Source organism: Podarcis vaucheri (genome assembly GCF_965113315.1).
Source record: "Podarcis vaucheri genome assembly, chromosome: 6".
NCBI classification, from domain to species: Eukaryota; Metazoa; Chordata; class Lepidosauria; order Squamata; family Lacertidae; genus Podarcis; species Podarcis vaucheri.
This window is the reverse complement of record NC_138764.1, coordinates 79,096,956-79,114,870: the sequence shown is the minus strand read 5'-3', so window position 1 is coordinate 79,114,870 and position 17,915 is coordinate 79,096,956. Positions and strand designations below refer to the sequence as shown.

Here is a 17,915-nt window from a genome sequence, read left to right as displayed (position 1 = left end):
ACTATCTGAGTGCAAACAGTCCCCAAGTACTTAATTCAAGTACTTGCCCCACTGCATCAGTCATTGCACATCAACGGCCACCTGCCGACATGCCCCAAATACTGGGATCTAGAAATATTTCAGGGTTTATGATCCAAGTGTGTGGAGTCAATGTTTAATTTCTAAAGTAAAAGATGACAGCTTATTTGGAAGAATAGCCATGCCCCTTTTTATAATACCTTTTAATACCTCTAAATCACCACTGTCACTGAGCTCTGTTACTAGAAACCTGGCACTCCTGATTTCTAGAGGAGTAGCATGCCTGTGTCTGTATTTATGTGTATAGACAAATACATATACATACACAGAGATACATGCACATGTGGGATCTGCAATGTATCCCCCTCACCTCCAAATAGTAATTCCAGCCTGCCTTGCTCTCTTCCAGGAAACTCCATTCCATTTCCTCTTCCCCATATTTCTTTTCCAATAGTCAACATTGCAGGGCTGCCAGGCATGGTCAGTCATCACTAGACTGTTCGGATGGGGGAGTTTGCTCTCTTTGGTTTTGTTTTTAAAGTATGTTTCGTACTTCTCTATACTTTAGGGCAGGCATGGAGAACCTTTGCCCCTCCATAGGTTGCTGTGCTTTCCATTGGCCATGCTTGCTGGGGCTGATGGGAGTGTTAGCTCAGCAGCATTTGGAGGGTCAAAGGTTCCCCAGTTCTGATTGAGGGTTCTCTCAAGTATGATGATACCTCCCTCTTGTTTCTCAGTGACCCTGTGTTTGTTTCAAATCCTAATAACACAGTTTAAAAGGCCATGGATTGTTTAATGAGTGGAAGTCCTAGGATAAGGGGAATGTTTGTCCTAGCACCTAGAGATATGTAACAAGGCACCAGGCAAGCTTCCCTGAGGAGAGCATTCCGTAAGTGGGGGGCCACTGCAGAAAAGGCCCGTTCTTGTGTTGCCACCCTCTGGATGTCTCCTGAAGGAGGCACATGAAGAAGGGCCTCAGATGGTGATCACAGAGTCTGGGTTGGTTCATAAAGGGAAAGGCTTGTTAACAGTACGTTTCAAAGTGTTGGTTCTGACCTTTAAAGCCCTAGACGGCCTCAGCCCAGCATACCTGAAGGAGCGTCTCCACCCCCATTGTTCTGCCCGGACACTGAGGTTCAGTGCCAAGGGCCTTCTGGTGGTTTCCTTGCTGCGAGAAGCCAAGTTATGGGGAACCAGGCAGAGGGCCTTCTCGGTAGTGGCACCCGCCCTGTGGAACGCCCTCCCACCAGACGTCAAAGAGAAAAACAACTACCAGACTTTTAGAAGACATCTGAAGGCAGCCCTGTTTAGGGAAGCCTCCCAGAGTGGCTGGGGAAACCCAGCCAGTTGGGCGGGGTATAAATAATAAATTAATATTATTATTATATTATTATAGTTCTGAGAGTTATTAGGAGACAAACCCCCCGCCCCATTCCCTTCACAGAGCTACAGTTCCGAGAGTGGTTTAGCAGTCAATCCGAGACCTTAGATATGGTTAATGAATGTGCTGTGGAGCCTGCCATAGATAGTGTAATGACTAATACATTAAAAGCTGGATTTCTCTTCTGGCTTAAAAGGATGGGTTCCTGGTGGCATAACTTTAGGAAGCCCCACACATAACCTGCATTCATGCGAGCAATTTCATTTCCTGATGGATCCACCACTGGAAATGTCCTTATTTCATTGCCAGTCAAAGATCCGGCAGCAATTTCGAGCAGCATCCTAGAGAAAACATCTTTCAAACGACTTCACAGAAAGTCATTTGAAAGAGTCCCTATTGAATTGTTCCCTGTTTCAAATGCAGCATCTTCTGTAATCCTTTATTAGCAGCTAGGGGATATACAGTGGTACCTCGGGTTACATACGCTTCAGGTTACATACGCTTCAGGTTACAGACTCCGCTAACCTAGAAATAGTGCTTCAGGTTAAGAACTTTGCTTCAGGATGAGAACAGAAATTGCGCTCCAGCGGCACAGCAGCAGCCGGAGGCCCCATTAGCTAAAGTGGTGCTTCAGGTTAAGAACAGTTTCAGGTTAAGAACGGACCTCTGGAATGAATGAAGTACTTAACCTGAGGTACCACTGTATGTGATAAGCACACATGTATTGTTGGGTGATTGAACCAAAGAATGGAGAAACAAAACTAAATTGCCACAAAGCTTCAGACGTTTACAGAAGTTGTGTTTAATACTGAAACAGGACAAGGAGGAGACCCCACCTGCCCACAAACTGCGTAAAACATACAAGTACCTTTTTGGCACAAGGTTTAGTGAATCTGGAGGTGGTGGTGTTCTGTAACAAAGAGATGAGATTTGCTTGCAAAGATTAGAATAGATTTTGGTAGAGTTATTTTTAGCCTTGGAGTGTTCCAAAACACTTACACCCCACCCAAGAGCCAAAATGAAAGGTGATGTAAGCCCATCTTTGCTCCCCAGTGGCAAGACTCCTTCTTCACACTCATTGTGTGAGGGTGTTGGAGAAGCCAAAACATGCATGCTGGGAAACCAGGAGAAAGTGAAAATTGAATGGGAGAGAATATTTTAGCTCACAGCTTAACACTTTCCTGTAGGCTACTTCTCTTGATATGCTCCTGTTGCCTGGGTCATCGGTATACCAGTGAAGGCAATTTTAACTTGTTTCGCTGTCCTTCGCCCTCTGTGACAAAGGGACTGCACAGAACCCAGAGGTGATGTGCAAAAGTGTGTGCAGAGAATGTGCTAGGTATGTCTCAGCTCCAGTTAAAACGTTCTGCAGAAACCAGTAGGAAATATTTTCCTTGGCTGTACCACTACAAGCTGTAGGAGTGGGAAACTGCATGTCTCAAGCGAAAAACAACAACAACAGAGTACAGGTCCACCTTCCTGCACAAAGAAAAATCATGAGAATACTTTGATGGGGTAGTTTTCTACATACTCTGACTACTGGCAATGTTGGCTGGGGCTGATGGGATATGTAGTCCACCTGGAGAACAACATATTAGCCACCCCCGACCTGCTGCCTGAAGTGGTGCAGTCCAACAAAGTTTCACCACTTAGCATATAAATTGGCCCAGAGATTAGAAACTAGTCAGTAAACATTGAATGGCTGAAGACAGGTGTAGGTGCTCATGCAGACCAACAGCTAACACTGGTTTTACTTGATTGTGGTAAGCCAGGAGCAGTGAAGGGAAACATCTTTGATTCAGTTCCCATTTAAAGACAAATCCACCTGACTGGCACTTTACAAAACAATATGCAAACTAAAACACAACCGTCCTTAGGAATCCTCACTTCTTGAATTTTGCAATGCAGTTCTCCAACCAAGTATTCTGTACAAAAATGCATGTACTAGGGGAAAGTGTGCATAAAAATACATGTTAGTGAAAACAACATACAAAAAAGGAAATATTAAAGGATATTGCTTTGCCGAAATAGGCACGTTGGGCAAAATTGCATACAAAAATGTGCATATAAGCACAAATCTGTACAAAAGTGCTGATGAGTTTTTATGATGACCATTTAAAAAAAAAAAAAACCATGAACTGATGTGGAAATACGGAGAATTAAATATTGGGAGAATGAGAAACTGAGGAAACAAAGCTGACAGACTTGCCCATCAATAGCCAGGAGTAGCACACCAGTGGCCTTGCCTGGACTATTTCAGATCAATCAGTAGTCCTCCATAAGTTCTTGGACTCCAACTCCCATCAGCCCCAGTTTGCATGATCAATGGCCAAGTATGGTGGGTGTTGTAGCCCAGTAACACCTGGAACCACCCCATGTTAAGCATTCTGGCACTTATTGCTATTATATCAATAAAGAAAATAAGGGTTTTTTCTGAATGACCTCTTCTCTGAAATTGGAAAGCTGTTCTTTTGAATTATAAATGACTTTCCCAGTGAAATGTGGAAAGACATGACTTCTGGGTTAGCGCCATCGGCGAATGGCGGAGTTCCTCTGACCGGAGGAACTGGCTCCGTGGAAACTGGGTCTTCCCGCCGCGGTGAAGGTGGGGACCCGCTAGAAATCTCAGGCGGAGGAAGCCTGGGAACGTGGGGTTCGGCAGGGCACCAGGGACGCACCCCCTACTCACCGGGAACCCCATTTTGGGGCTCCGGAGTGAAGTGGGGTGAGCGGCGCGGGCTGTGAACTGATTGCTACTTTCACGGAGTGAAGCCGCACAGCCATTGCCGGAGAGCGCTGACTTTTTCCTGTGGACAATTGGATTTAAAACAAGTACCCGTGAGTAGAAACAGAAAATTGGGTCAAGAAAGATCTTAATTTGGCACCGAAGCGGGAAGGTTCAAAACAGGAAGTCCGCCTTCCGCTTTTTGTACATAGACTGAAAGCAAAAACCTTGTAAGCTAAAGCCTGGAAAGTCGTTTAAAAAGTTTAAATTTCCTTCATTTATAATTACTGAAACCCCCTTGGAAGCAGGAGAAGGGGGGGGCTTTGTTTAACGCCTGCAGGAGAGGGAGTGAAGAAAGATAAGTATCCACCGTCTCTAACCTGGGAACGGGGTGTCAGAGACAGAAATTCTTGGAGAGGTTCATTGACTGTGAATGGAATACTTTGACAGATAGCTAAAGAAGAGAAATAAATTGATTCCAATGTTGCCTTCTGCATTCTAAAGAAACAAAATATCTGAAAAATGAAAGTAATTTTCCTTTGTTGGACTTGCCTTAAAAAAAATAGATACAAATAGAAATTGTCTCCTCTAGAGGGAGCTTGCTAAATTGTTGCTGCACTCTACATGAGGACTCTACAGCTGTCAGATTAAGATCATGGGACCAGTCCTTTTTGACCTTGACTAAATATGAGCTGGGAGGAAGTTTTGGTGCCTGCTTTACGCAAGACAAGTGCCTTGCTGGAACAGATGCATGAGAAGATGGATTTGATGAATGAGAAAATGGATTTGATGACTGTTGTGGTTAATAACTGTGGACAAACAGGGAATATTGATATAGAAACTATTCAGGGACCAACTCAGGAACCTGTACTGATGGGGCAAGTGCAGAAGATAATGGAGGAGGTTGCGGTTGCACCTCAAATAATACAAATGGAGAGACCCGAGGCCCTACAGGAGCATAAGCCGCTGTCTTTGAAGATTGAAGTTGGAGTCGGCCAGGGGGAGTCTGGAGCTTAGGAGGTTCTTAACTTTGGAGAGACCTTGAAATATGTTTTTAAATATGTTTTGAACTATATTGATGACTGTGGGGAGTGGAACTCTGGGGAATGGGCTGGTTGGATGAAGGGAGATGAAGATAATTTTGGGTTGGAATCCCCCAGAGACCTACTCCCCAATGAGAAAGGAAAGAAACTAAGAAAGAGACCAACAAAAGACAAGGAAAAGTGCAAGTATAAACAAGAAGAAGATCTGCAGAAGGGACATGGAAGAGACTTAAGGGCCTCGGACATTAGATTACCAGGTTGATGGACTAGATGGAATGGACACTAAGGACTGACACGACCCGAGACCAGAAAGAAGAGACGTTGGATGAAGATTGGAAGAAAATCTATAAAGAATTTTTTTTTTCTAGGGAATTAGCCTAAAATTAATGAACATTAGGGAAAATGTTGGAATGAAACTATATGACTCTAGTAGTAAAGATATCAGGAGTTATGTATAATCGAGTATTAAGCGTTAAGCTCGAAAGTATTTTTTGGTAAGATAAGGTTAAATAACTTAAGGTAATTTGAATAACAGAATATGGGGAAAGGATGGAAAGAATTTGTTGAGTTAATTAATAGGTTAAATTGTTAAGATAAATTATTTAGTAAAAATTGAGAAAGATGGAAAGAATTTGCTGAAATAATCAATCAAACTAGAATACAAAAAGGGAGGTGTGAGGAGGTCAATGAAACAAGCAAATGGAAGTTAAAGATATGTAATACAGTGGTGCCCCGTAAGACGAATGCCTCACAAGACGGAAAACTCGCTAGACAAAAGAGTTTTCCGTTTTGGAGGTGCTTCGCAAAACGAATCTCCTATGGGCTTGCTTCGCAAGATGAAAATGTCTTGCGAGTTCCTGCGGGGGTTTTTTCCTCCCCCCCCTTTTTCTAAGCCGCTAAGCCGCTTATCAGCTGATCCGATAAGCTGATAAGCCACTAAAAGCCGCTAAAAGCCGCTAATAGCGCTAATCCACTAATCCGTCAATGGACTTGCTTCGCAAGACAAAAAAACCGCTAGACGAAGAGAATCACAGAACGGATTCTTTTCGTCTTGCGAGGCACCACTGTATGGGATTTGTGTCTTCCCCCCCCCTCTTTTCTATCTTTTTGCTGTATTGTTGCATTGATTTTTATGTCTTTTTTTTTCCTTTGTATTGTAGTGTTGTTTTTAATTCTTTTTTTTTCTTTTCTGTAATTTTGAAATTATTAATAAATATTATTTTTTAAAAAATTAAAAAATAAAATGTGGAAAGACATAAGGTAAAGGGACCCCTGACCATTAGGTCCAGTCATGGCCGACTCTGGGGTTGCGGCGCTCCTCTCGCTTTATTGGCCGAGGGAGCCAGCGTACAGTTTCCGGGTCATGTGGCCAGCGCAGCGCACAGAAACGCCGTTTACCTTCCCGCTGGAGCGGTACCTATTTATCTACTTGCATTTTGACGTGCTTTCGAACTGCTAGGTTGGCAGGAGCAGGGGCTGAGCAACGGGAGCTCACCCTGTCGTGGGGATTCGAACCGCCGACCTTCTGGTCAGCAAGTCCTAGGCTCTGTGGTTTAACCCACAGCACCACCCGCATCCCACAGTGGAAGGACATATAAGAGCATTAAATAAAAACCCACAATTTCCCAGATTATTAAATGCTTTAACTGGGCATTTATCCTCTGTTTTGTTTTTGTTTTTGGTTTTTTCTTTTTTATTACCATTCTCAATCAATTACTTAGAAAAGAAATTGTGTTATGCAAAAAGTCCTGGGTTAATCTGTGCCTTCTCCATTTTAAAACAAACAAACTACCATTTGCAAGTGATGCTATGCTGCTTAAGGGGGGGGGGGAAACTGAAGGGCTTTTGGACCTGTATGCTCAAATAAACCTAAGAGGCTTGTAATTGCTAGCCAGAACTTTGACTGCAGTAGTGTAGCACTCAAGAGCTGAAAGGGGGGCTTTGAAAAGGAGGATATGGAACCTGAATTAGCCAAGTCATAAGAAACCCCATACCAGCATTGGGGAACCTCCAGCCCATGGGCCAAATTGGGCCTGTGAGACCATTCCCCCCAAACCATGCCCACCTACCCCAGGTTCAATTCCCCAGCATCTCCAGGTACAGTGGGGGGGGGGCTATTTGAAACGCCCAGCCCTATGATCTAGGGAGAGTTGCATGTAGACAGTAGTGAGCTAGATGGACCATGTAGACAGTAGTGAGCTAGATGGACCAATGATATGACTCAGTATAAGGCAGCTTCCTGTGTAAGCAGCAATAAATGAGTTAATTGCTGCTGTGCCAAGGCACTTTTTTATTTTCAAACTATAAAAGGACAAGAACAGGGAGATACAGCTCATTTTGCACGCAGAGAACAGCTTCTTATGTTACAGAGAGGCTATGAGAACTACTCCTCCCCTTGTGCGCTTCTTTGTAGTGTCTGAGATGTTCCTTGCCCCCGTGCACATTTCACCACACTGGGCAGGGAGAGGCAGGGGGTGTGTGAGGTCCAATTTGGACATACATTAAGAAAAAGCAAGGCAAAACACAAGTTGTTTGAGCTTCTGTCCTACGTTAAAGCAGGGTGCCTGCTAGCATCTTTTTCACTGCTGCAGATTTGAGGCTGTCATGCCTTGATGCACGTTTGTTGCTTCCTGAAACAGCGGAAGAATATGCAGCGCAGCGCTCCCCAAAGTACTGTAATATCCTGCTACATAAGACAAGCTTGTACGCTGGCCATCTCAATGACCCGTCCAGCTCAGCATTCTGTCTACCCACACAGACCACATTAGGTGGCTGATGTCTCAAGGAAGTTTGCAAGCAGTGCAATGGAGCAATGTTGACCCCCTGTTGCTAACGCTCAGCATCTAGCAGTCAGAAGTAATGGCTCTGAAAATGGATGATTTCACTAATAGATTTGCCCTCCATGTAGTTATCAAAGCCAGTAGTCCAACTATTTCACACCCAGGTTTCAACTGTAAGCCTGCAATATTTCACTTTTACTATCTATGTCCGTATTTCCTCTTTTTAATAATCCCTCTCTTCTTCTCTCCACATTCTTAATTTTTAAAAGCATTTTTTAATAGAAAACAGCACAACACTCCTTAGGACAGGATATATTCTGTTGTGGGATATTATCTGCCAGTTGAACACTAAAGATTTACACTTTTAAAAGTGAAAGCAAAAGTTATTTATGCTAGTTGGGAAACAACATGACCAGTAACAATTCCAGAACTGCGCGGCTGATGCTCTCTACAAAGATATAATTTTGTGTGCATTTGTGTGTGTGTGTGTGTGTGTGTGTGTGTGTAATAGTGCCTATCCTCCAAGGAGCTCAAGGGAGTGTACATAGTTCTCTCTTTCTCCAGTGTATCTTCACAACAACCCAGTGAGGTACGTTGGGCTGAGAAATAGTGATTGGCCCAAGGTCACCCAGTGAACTTTATGTGTGTGCAGTGGTACCTCTGGTTACGAACGGGATCTGTTCTGGAGCCCCGTTCGCAACATGAGCAGAACGCAACCCACGTCTGCGCGTGCACTGGTTGCGATTTGCCACTTCTTCGCATGCTCATGACATCATTTTGCACGTCTGCACATGTCCGAGCGGCGAAACTCGGAAGTAACCCTTTCCGGTACTTCCGGGTCACTGCGGGACGTATCCTGAAAGAACTTAACATGAAGCAAACGTAACAAGAGGTATGACTGTATGGCAATTTGAACCCCCGCCTCCTGGGTCTTTTAAAATGCCATCATTGTACCCTCTCATTCTGACCTTAATGATGGCCTGTTACACATCACCAAAAGAGAGGAAATGTGCCACCAAGAAAGAGTTCACAGATCTATGTAACATTTTCATATGCCAGTTAATAAATATATAGAAAGATGCAAATTTGTAATTCATTACTATAATTCAGTTGGCAATGCAATGCATCTCACCATTGTGGAGAAGACTGTAACCAAGTGACCTCTGTGCCCGCTCCCAGGTTAAGTATTGGAGGACCCTCCTGCTTTCCAGAGAGCCAGTGTGGTGTAGTGGTTAAGAGCAATAGACCCGTAATCTGGGGAATCGGGTTCGCGTCTCCACTCCTCCACATGCAGCTGCTGGGTGATCTTGGGCTAGTCACACTTCTCTGAATTCTCTCAGCCCCACTCACCTCCCAGAGTGTTTGTTGTGGGCGAGGAAGGGAAAGGAGAATGTTAGCCGCTTTGAGACTCCTTCAGGTAGTGATAAAATGGGATATCAAATCCAAACTACTACTCCTCCTCTTCTTCTTCTTCCCTTCTAATGGTTCTTTTATCTTTAATCTGGATCTGGACTGGACAGCCCTGAAAACCAAGCATGCCTTCAATCAGAGGACTGTCCTCTGTAAAGTAGGGCACATGGCCACCTTGCTGGTGCTCAGGCTTTGAGTGTCATCACCCATGTGGCCGTAACAAGACCACCCACCTAAGAGGGAGGTGTCAACACTAAAGGCCAGGGCAGGGGAGAACAGGAAGCCCAGAACAGCCCAACCAGGACCAAGGTACTCAGTGATGATGGCTAATTGTTGGGGAAGTGAGGGAGATAGGAATGGCATGGCTGGAATCCTGACAGCAGCACTGCAACGTTTTCTTGCTGGTCCTACTTGCTCCCGATAAAAGGAAAACAACAAGCCCCAGTCCCTCTGTTTCAAAGCTTACAGCCTGACATTTCTGTTGCATTCCTGACGCAGCACCTCTTGAGTACTGGACTTGGCTGCTCAAGACTGTGTACTTCATCTCATGCTGATCAAAGTTTCTGCTTCTGTTTATTATAGATTTATGGTGTGTGTGTGTTCATGTTTTCCCCCACCCTCCTCATCGCCCTTTCCTCAAGTGTGTGTGTGATTCATGCCTTTGGGGAAGCTCAATTCAGAGGCAACTGCTACTTCTCAGTGGGGCTCCTGTTTCCACCCAGCCATGCGGCTCAGTTTGACAGGCACCCACAGATCTTAAGCCTTTGGCCAAGGTCAAGTCACCTACTGAGCCAAGGACTCAAGAATAGACAAGATGCCAGCTAAAGATCCCCCAATCTGCAGCGTGCTACTGGCTCTCTGCCATCTCTGTCTCATTAGCCCCACTTTAATGGCTGCTTGCTTAGTTTGCAGAGTTCTTTGCCTGCTCCGTGAGGAAAACACTTGGTCGATTTTGGAAGCATGATATGGCTGAAAGGAGAGAAATAGGCGAAGTGCTTTTTTGCTATGAGTTTTGCCTTCCCACCCCAAAACATCCCCCCAACGGAGAGCTGGACTACTTGACAGTCTAGCTGAACTATACTTTTGCAAAGAGAAAAACATTAGCCAAGTGCCCTCTATTATTATTATTATTATTATTATTATTATTATTATTATTATATTTTATTTTCACCTTTTACATGTATAAAATGTCATAAAAACAGCTAGAAATAGTCGGTACAAAAAAGAACTGAAGCTAAATTTAGAAACCAATGCAAAATGAACGTCTAAGGCAGAGACCTTTCCATCTAGCAGGAAAGTCTTTCCAAAACAAGAATGGCTTGAGTTGTTTCTGGAAAATACAGAGAATGTGTAGCTATTGTAACTCAACATATAGGCCTATTTATGTGTAAACTAACGCTTATCATAATTAACCCCTATTGAGATTCTCCCAAATTAATCCCGGGTGGTGTGTGTGTGTGTGTGTGTGTGTGAGAGAGAGAGAGAGAGAGAGAGAGAGAGAGAGAGAGAGCGCAGCAGTCCCTGCCTCCAACTGGGAATCCCACTACCATTAACTTGAAGGTCTGTCTAGAGCAAGAATGACCAATGTGATGGTCTCCAGTCACTGGACTACAGCTCCCATTATCCCTGTTGATTGGTCATGCTGGCTGGGACTGATGGGAGCTGTAGTCCAACAACATTGAGACAGCACCCTAGTATAGAGCCTCTTCACGTACAGCTTCACCGAGCTGCTTTGGGAGGAGTGTTTCCATGGCATGGCTCAAATCTTTCAAATGACAGCTCTTAAAAGGCATAGCACTGATCTACCACCCAAAATAGTGACCTCCTCCACTTGCAAGCCTTAGACTATCTTACAGGGTTGCAAGTTGTGTGGACGTGGTGTCTAGAACTAGGCAAATGTTTTGTAAGATATGCTTACAAAACATCACAGGTCATCACAAGCCAAAGCCTAGTCCCCATGAGCAATGACCTGGCCTGACAGCAGCCAAAAGATTCCATCAGCAAAGCAGAATGAGACATCTTGTCACTCTTTTCAGGTGAAGAGGGGTCGCTAAATAAGGCAAGCGGTGAATCTGGTCACAATCTGCTTGGACGTTCTTCTACCCAGCAAGCTCCATGGAAAGGAACACAATGCTTTTGCACATCTGTTATTTCTCCTAATGAGGCTTGTTGAGGAAAGGAACATCCTGGTTAATTGTGCCTTCTATCAGGTAGTGGGAGGGATGGAATGGCTTTCGATACTGTGTGAAGAATAGGCTTTCCACCTGTGGCATGTAGAGGAGTGCGTAAAGCATATGCCTTATCCTACATCGGGACATTAAAACTTGAGATCCTGTAAGCCAGCCAAGCCTGACCAGATGGCCCATCAATACATTTCCCACTTCTAATGATGGTGGCCCAAATACCTAGCAATTCTAAAGAAAGCAGGCATGAAAATGCAATAATGCACCTGCCTACCCCAGCTATTTCTGCAAGGATGAAAGCATCTCTTTGCTCTGGGGTAGGAGCTAATTGCTTGCAGCAATCAGGAAGGAAGATTTGATGGCTATTATCTTAGCATGAATAGCTGCAAATGCTCTTACTAATGTGGGATTGTGTGCAGAGGACTCTGTGTTCCTCCTCTCCTATATACATATTTATGGGCAGATCCATATGGATGTTCCAGAGTACAGAAGCATGACTGATGTTCCTGAATTGTCCTTGACCTTTCTGCTTGTCCAATTAGCTTTGCTGACGGGGTGGGGGGAGACGGAATCATGGCCCATTGCTATGCTGCCCCAACACCCTTTGAGTCGCTTGCATCTTCTCTCGGCGACTTCCTCATTCACGGCCTTATCATTGCAATCGCAGGGAGCTTGAGAGTGCCTCGCAGCTGCTTGCTTCTAAACTCTGGAGTGCCTAATGCACAATAGCATGATGAGGAATGGAAAAGGAGCCAAGCCAAAGCCCTTGGCAAGCCGGGATTTGTAAGGGAGGAAAAGAATAAAAGAATAACGTTGCCTTTCATATATTTCCGCAAGCACTTATCAAGTCATAGCTCTTTCATGCTCCAGTAGTTCCGACTGTGATATGAGGCTAGATCCATCCTCATAAAACTCATAGGCAACATTATCAGGAACAAATTCATAAGGGAAGGGAAGAAAGTTACTTGATCCCTTTATACATGTTTTTCTTACAGTTTGATTCTTGGATCTAAGCTTTTTTAGTCCCATTGATTTCAGTTAGATTAAATCAGCTTAAATCTAAGTGCTTCTGGTTTAATTGGGTATGAATCAGGCTACTGAAATCCTTCTTGCACCTCTAACCCAAACTGGCTCTTAATATCGATCTCCGAGGTTTCCTTTAAAGAATGATTAATCTATGGGTTTTCCAGGTGATTCTAGAGCTCTCTCCCATTTATAAAGTTGGGGGTAAAGTGACTGAATGAAGAGTGCATAGATTTTTCACTCATTTGGATCTATGACTTCATATGCCCTCAAGCAAGCGGCAAGATATTTTGAAATTCCCAGCTAATTAGAATGAGTTGATGGTGCTAGATGAGAGCAACTGGAAACATATTTCATGGGAGTCAGCTTAATAGGCAGGGAGATCTACAGATTCATCTATGAAACCGAGCAGATTTTCTTCTCAGATTGTGAGAGGAGGGGAATAATCAAAAGAGAGCAATTTAAACCTATTCTGCTTTGACTGTCCCAGTTTATATGTATGTATCCTGGACGCCATAATGTCCATTTGATCTGCCAATGGTGTTTATGTTTACATCTGGGACCTGTTAAACAATGGTGCAACATGAAGTACACCTTCGTTAGGATTCCAGCCATTCTGGCCCCCTCCAGCCATGGTTTTCTGCCTGACACCCCCTAAAACAGCCAATAGGTATTCTATAGGCACTGAACATGCTCAGTGTTGTTGTTTTAAGTTCTCCCCCCGCCTTATCCTTTTTCTGTTTATTTATTTTTAACTTCTGCAAAGCTTGGGGTTCCTCCCAAGCCTGTCTCTTGTACCCTGGTGCACATTTTGGCTACATAAACAAGAACACTTCTGCCTAAACATTGGAAAGAAAGCATGTTCCATCCGTTACAACCTGTCTGTTTGTCTTTCTTTGACTCTAGGGCAATCTCCCGAAGGAGAGAGTGTGACCAAGGAACAGCGTTGAACTATCCACAACACCATCCTCCAGAAGCAATGCTCTAGGAAACCTTTGCACCATGAAGGGGTTAGGAGATAACAGAAGCCGCCATCTCTCTGATAACCTGGACTCCCCCCAAGACTCTCTTTATGCCACCCAAGACAGGAATCCCTATCTCCTCAGCCCCACAGACTCCTACACAATGGACCCTCGATTCCCCACGCCCAACTCTCTCCACAGCGATTGCCTCCTTCCACTCAACAACCAGATTTCCAACAGCAGCACATTTCCACGGATCCATTACAACTCTCACTTTGAAGTGCCCGATGAGAATCCCTTTCCAAGCCATGCCCAAGCCACCAAGATCAACAGGCTCCCTGCCAACCTCCTGGACCAGTTTGAGAAGCAGCTGCCTGTCCACAGAGATGGCTTCAGCACCCTCCAGTTCCAGAGAACCTCTGACGCCAAACACCGGAGCGAGAGCCCCGGGAGGATCCGGCACTTGGTTCACTCGGTCCAAAAGCTTTTTGCCAAGTCCCAATCCCTGGAAGGTGCATCCAAAGGCAGCATGAATGGCAAGAAAGGCACGGAGGACTCAAAGCAGAACCGCAGGAGCAAAAGTAAGGACCGGGCAAAAACCACCGAGACAAAACGCAGGACCAGATCCAACATATCGGGCTGGTGGAGCTCAGATGACAATCTAGACAGCGACACCTGCAACTATCGCAACCCTATGGGCCTCATGACCCTAGGCAGACAGCCTGATCATAGCCAGCCTAGGTACTTCATGCATGCTTACAACACCATCAGCGAACATATGCTGAAATCCTCCAAGAGCAATAATGACCTCAAGGTCACCCCCTGTGCCAACATCCCCATCAGCAGCGAGTCCAACTACATCAAGAGAGGCTCCTGGTCCACGCTCACACTCAGCCATGCACGGGAAATGTGCCAAAAGGCTTCCGCTACCATCGATAGAGCTTTGCTGAAATCCAAGTCCTGCCATCAAGATTTAGCCTATCAGTACTTGCAGGTGGGTGCTGTGCTCATTGCATGAATGTTTCATAAAGGGCACTCTGATTCACTGTGGCCAGCGGTCTTGTTTGCAGGGAAGTAGCAGGGTTGCAGCAAAATAAATAATTCATTCTGTGTTTCCATCCATTCAAGCCACCCTACCCTATTTTTGCATGGTCACAAATAGAGCTTGATGGGAAATTTACAATGGAGGCTTTCCTATTCAGGTTAGACTTGTGAAGAAATATTCTAGTCTGAACTCCCCGGTTATGAGAAAAGTAATAACTCAGGGTTCCTTCAGACTGTGAGTATCTTGCAAGACAGATTCAAGTGCATACCAGAACCTTAGATTTGCACATTTAAAATGTGCACCATAAAGGACTACACTAGGTGGATAACTATTTAGGTAATGTAGAGATATGCCTGGACAAGATCTGAACAGCTTCCTCTCCTTAGGTGGGGAAAAGCATCCCATTAAGACTTTTGCTTGCCACTTGTTAAGCCCACTGTCAGCTATTCTCCCTCACATAAGGGACTCCACTAAACTCATCCAATCATTTTGACCATTTTAGCATTCTTAAAGTCAGAGTCACTGAAGGGTTAGATGCAATCCTGTGGACTCATTTAGATGAACGCTGTAAGAGAAGTTTAAATACAGAAGTTTAAAATCAAGCAAGGGACCGTGTTATCCTTGACATTTCACTGATTAGAAAGGGGCAAGTTTGTGTCCTCTTAAGGGAGGCCTATTTCTCAGTCTAAGAGACAATGAACCTGTGGCAACTGGAAATAACTCCCTAGAACATCTCCATTAACTTTGTCTGTCAGTGTGATTTTATTGGAGAGTTTCAGTGTCTGAAACTGTGTTAAATAACAAGATAGAAGTAGATGACAGGGAGAAAACGTTTAACAAGCCTCTGAAGCCTTTTTCTACCAAAGATATTGGAGCAGTTATTTGTACCTATAGAATCCCTTAAGGACCTTTGACATGAGGCACACAAAGTTTCTTATCAAGTTACATGCACGTTACTTGACATTTTTTCCCTCCCAATTCCAATGAAAATTTATTTATTAAAAATCAAAAGGCCATGTTTCATGATGTGAGTGTCCTCACTCGCATACACATACAGTGGTACCTTGGGTTACATACGCTTCAGGTTACATATGCTTCAGGTTACAGACTCTGCTAACCCAGAAATAGTACCTCAGGTTAAGAACTTTGCTTCAGGATGAGAACAGAAATCGTGTGGCGATGGCACAGCGGCAGCAGGAGGCCCCATTAGCTAAAGTGGTGCTTCAGGTTAAGAATAGATTCAGGTTAAGTACAGACCTCCGGAACGAATTAAGTACTTAACCCAAGGTACCACTGTAGTTGGAAAGGGTTTTTTTTACTTATCAGGGATCAGTTGTGGGAAAGGATTAAAAGGAATCATCTTACAAAAGCATTATTTGAATAAAGTACTAGGTGGCATAAGATACACAGCTATAGAGTTTGGGCAACTCCCCGTTTCCGAGGGGCTTGCATTCCAGGTCAAAGCATGTTTCATAAACCCACCCAACACCGTCACACCCTGCCCCCATTACACCCATTCCGCCCCCTTTCTTCCCTCTTCTGGATATAAAAGGATCTGTGCAGCAGTGGTCATGCATCAAGTGGACTCTCCTAAAATGGTTGCCTTCTGTAATACAAAAATGTTGACTGAATGTTGTCCTTGAGACATAAAAGCACATTATTGACAGTATAATGTAAAAAGCTGCCCTGGACATAAATTAACCCAGCTTTTGTTCCTAAATGGTTGAGTTGCGTTCCCCCTCCTGCGGTTCTTACAAATAAAAATTAGGGAGAGACTTTACTCAATTGAAGACCTACTTAGAAAAGTACCATCATTTGTATTTTCTATTCCATTTGTGTCAAAACATTACAATTATAGGCAAGCGCAGAAAACTCCCAACTGATCAACATTAAATGAAAGATATAAGCAGGGTATCAAAGCTGCTTAAAAATAATTCAACAGAAGCCCTGTGAACCTCCTCACTCTGCCCTGCTACTGACATCAATTGGCCAGATCCTTGAAGTGTGAAATAAGTTCTTTATTTCTCAATGGCCCTTGTTTCCTTTCCTGTGAGACGTGCTTGAATAACATACTGTAATTGGATCTTGCATATGAGTTTGTCTTGGAAGAAAGGGCTTCTGATCCAAATGCATTGATGCTAAATTGGATAATTCCGGGTGTGATTCCAGTTTCTGCAGATCCCGAGTCCCCTCCCCTCTCCCCCCAAAAAGCTACTATACTTAGTTACGTTATATTGGGCATCAGTATAAAGCAGCTCAGGATCCCGTCTCATTCTCCAACACAATTAAGTCATACAAGACACAAAGCTAAGTGCAATTAACAGTCACTGTTTAAATGACAGCAGAGCATGGGTGAGGCGAGGAGAGGTTTAACTCTTTCTCTCCATTTTCTAAACTCACCATTGGGTTTCAAGGGAAACTCCCAAATCACACTTTTGGAGTCTTCTGAATTGCATATAGCAGCTTCAGAGTGGGGTTTTTTGTTGGGATTGTGCCAGGGAGGGAAATAGTTAAGCTTCCTCTCCTCATCCCCCACAATCCAGAGTCAGCTCAGGCTTCCCCTCTGCTGCTATTTACATAACAAAATCCATGTGCCTCTTAATTGCATTAAAGCAATACATGTGATGTATGGTTAGGAAACTAACCTCTTAAGCCAGTGCTACTCAGCCCAACAATCCCTGTTTCATACAGTATAGGAAAGTTTCGTGCATCCCTAAATCCCAAACAGCATCTGCTTCAATACAGGCACACATTTATGACAGGATCACAGCCGCTATGGATGTTGCCTCTATTTATTGCTGTGATTGTTGCTGCTGCTGTTTGCAATGGAAATCGGATCTGCCATAAGATACAGTAACTTCAATTCACCAATGGACAATTCACCACTGGACAAAATACCCCCCCCAAAAAAAAATCAGTGGCTTTTTTTAGTTTGATGTGAGTTTGACACACTGTTAAGGTATTGAGTGGAAGTATTTGTGATAAGGCAGAGGGTGGCAGGTGGTGTTATTCTGCCTTCCCCAAGCCACAAGAAGTAAAAAGAAGCCTTTGCATAATTGGTTTCCTTTAAAAGAGACTCCAGGCATGTTTATAACAATTTGTGAACCCCCTTACATGTGCGTTAAGAAGCTGTTTTAGGGCACAAGATCCCAGGTGTCTGGAGCCAAGGATTTGGGCATCAAGAGCTCTACCATCCTTATTCCCTGATGTACAGGATCAGCAGCGTGCAAGCAGAGGGAGTCTACTGCTGGCCTGATCTCTGCTGTTCTCCAGCACCACCACTGAAGCTGGCCAGAGAGTATACTGCAGTTTCAGTTGAGCAGGAGCTCATGACCAAAGGAGCTA

General features: G+C 44.2%; 1 protein-coding gene across 1 annotated transcript in view; it reads left to right on the top strand.

Annotated features, from left to right (window-relative positions):
* The window catches only part of DLGAP4 (DLG associated protein 4), a 331,911-nt gene that overhangs the window by 215,516 nt on the left and 98,480 nt on the right, over nucleotides 1–17,915 (top strand). The window contains exon 3 of the mRNA XM_082225879.1: nucleotides 13,470–14,519. Within this exon, the coding sequence (XP_082082005.1) occupies nucleotides 13,566–14,519 (954 nt within the window). The 5' untranslated portion in view covers nucleotides 13,470–13,565. The remainder of the gene's footprint in view (nucleotides 1–13,469; nucleotides 14,520–17,915) is intronic.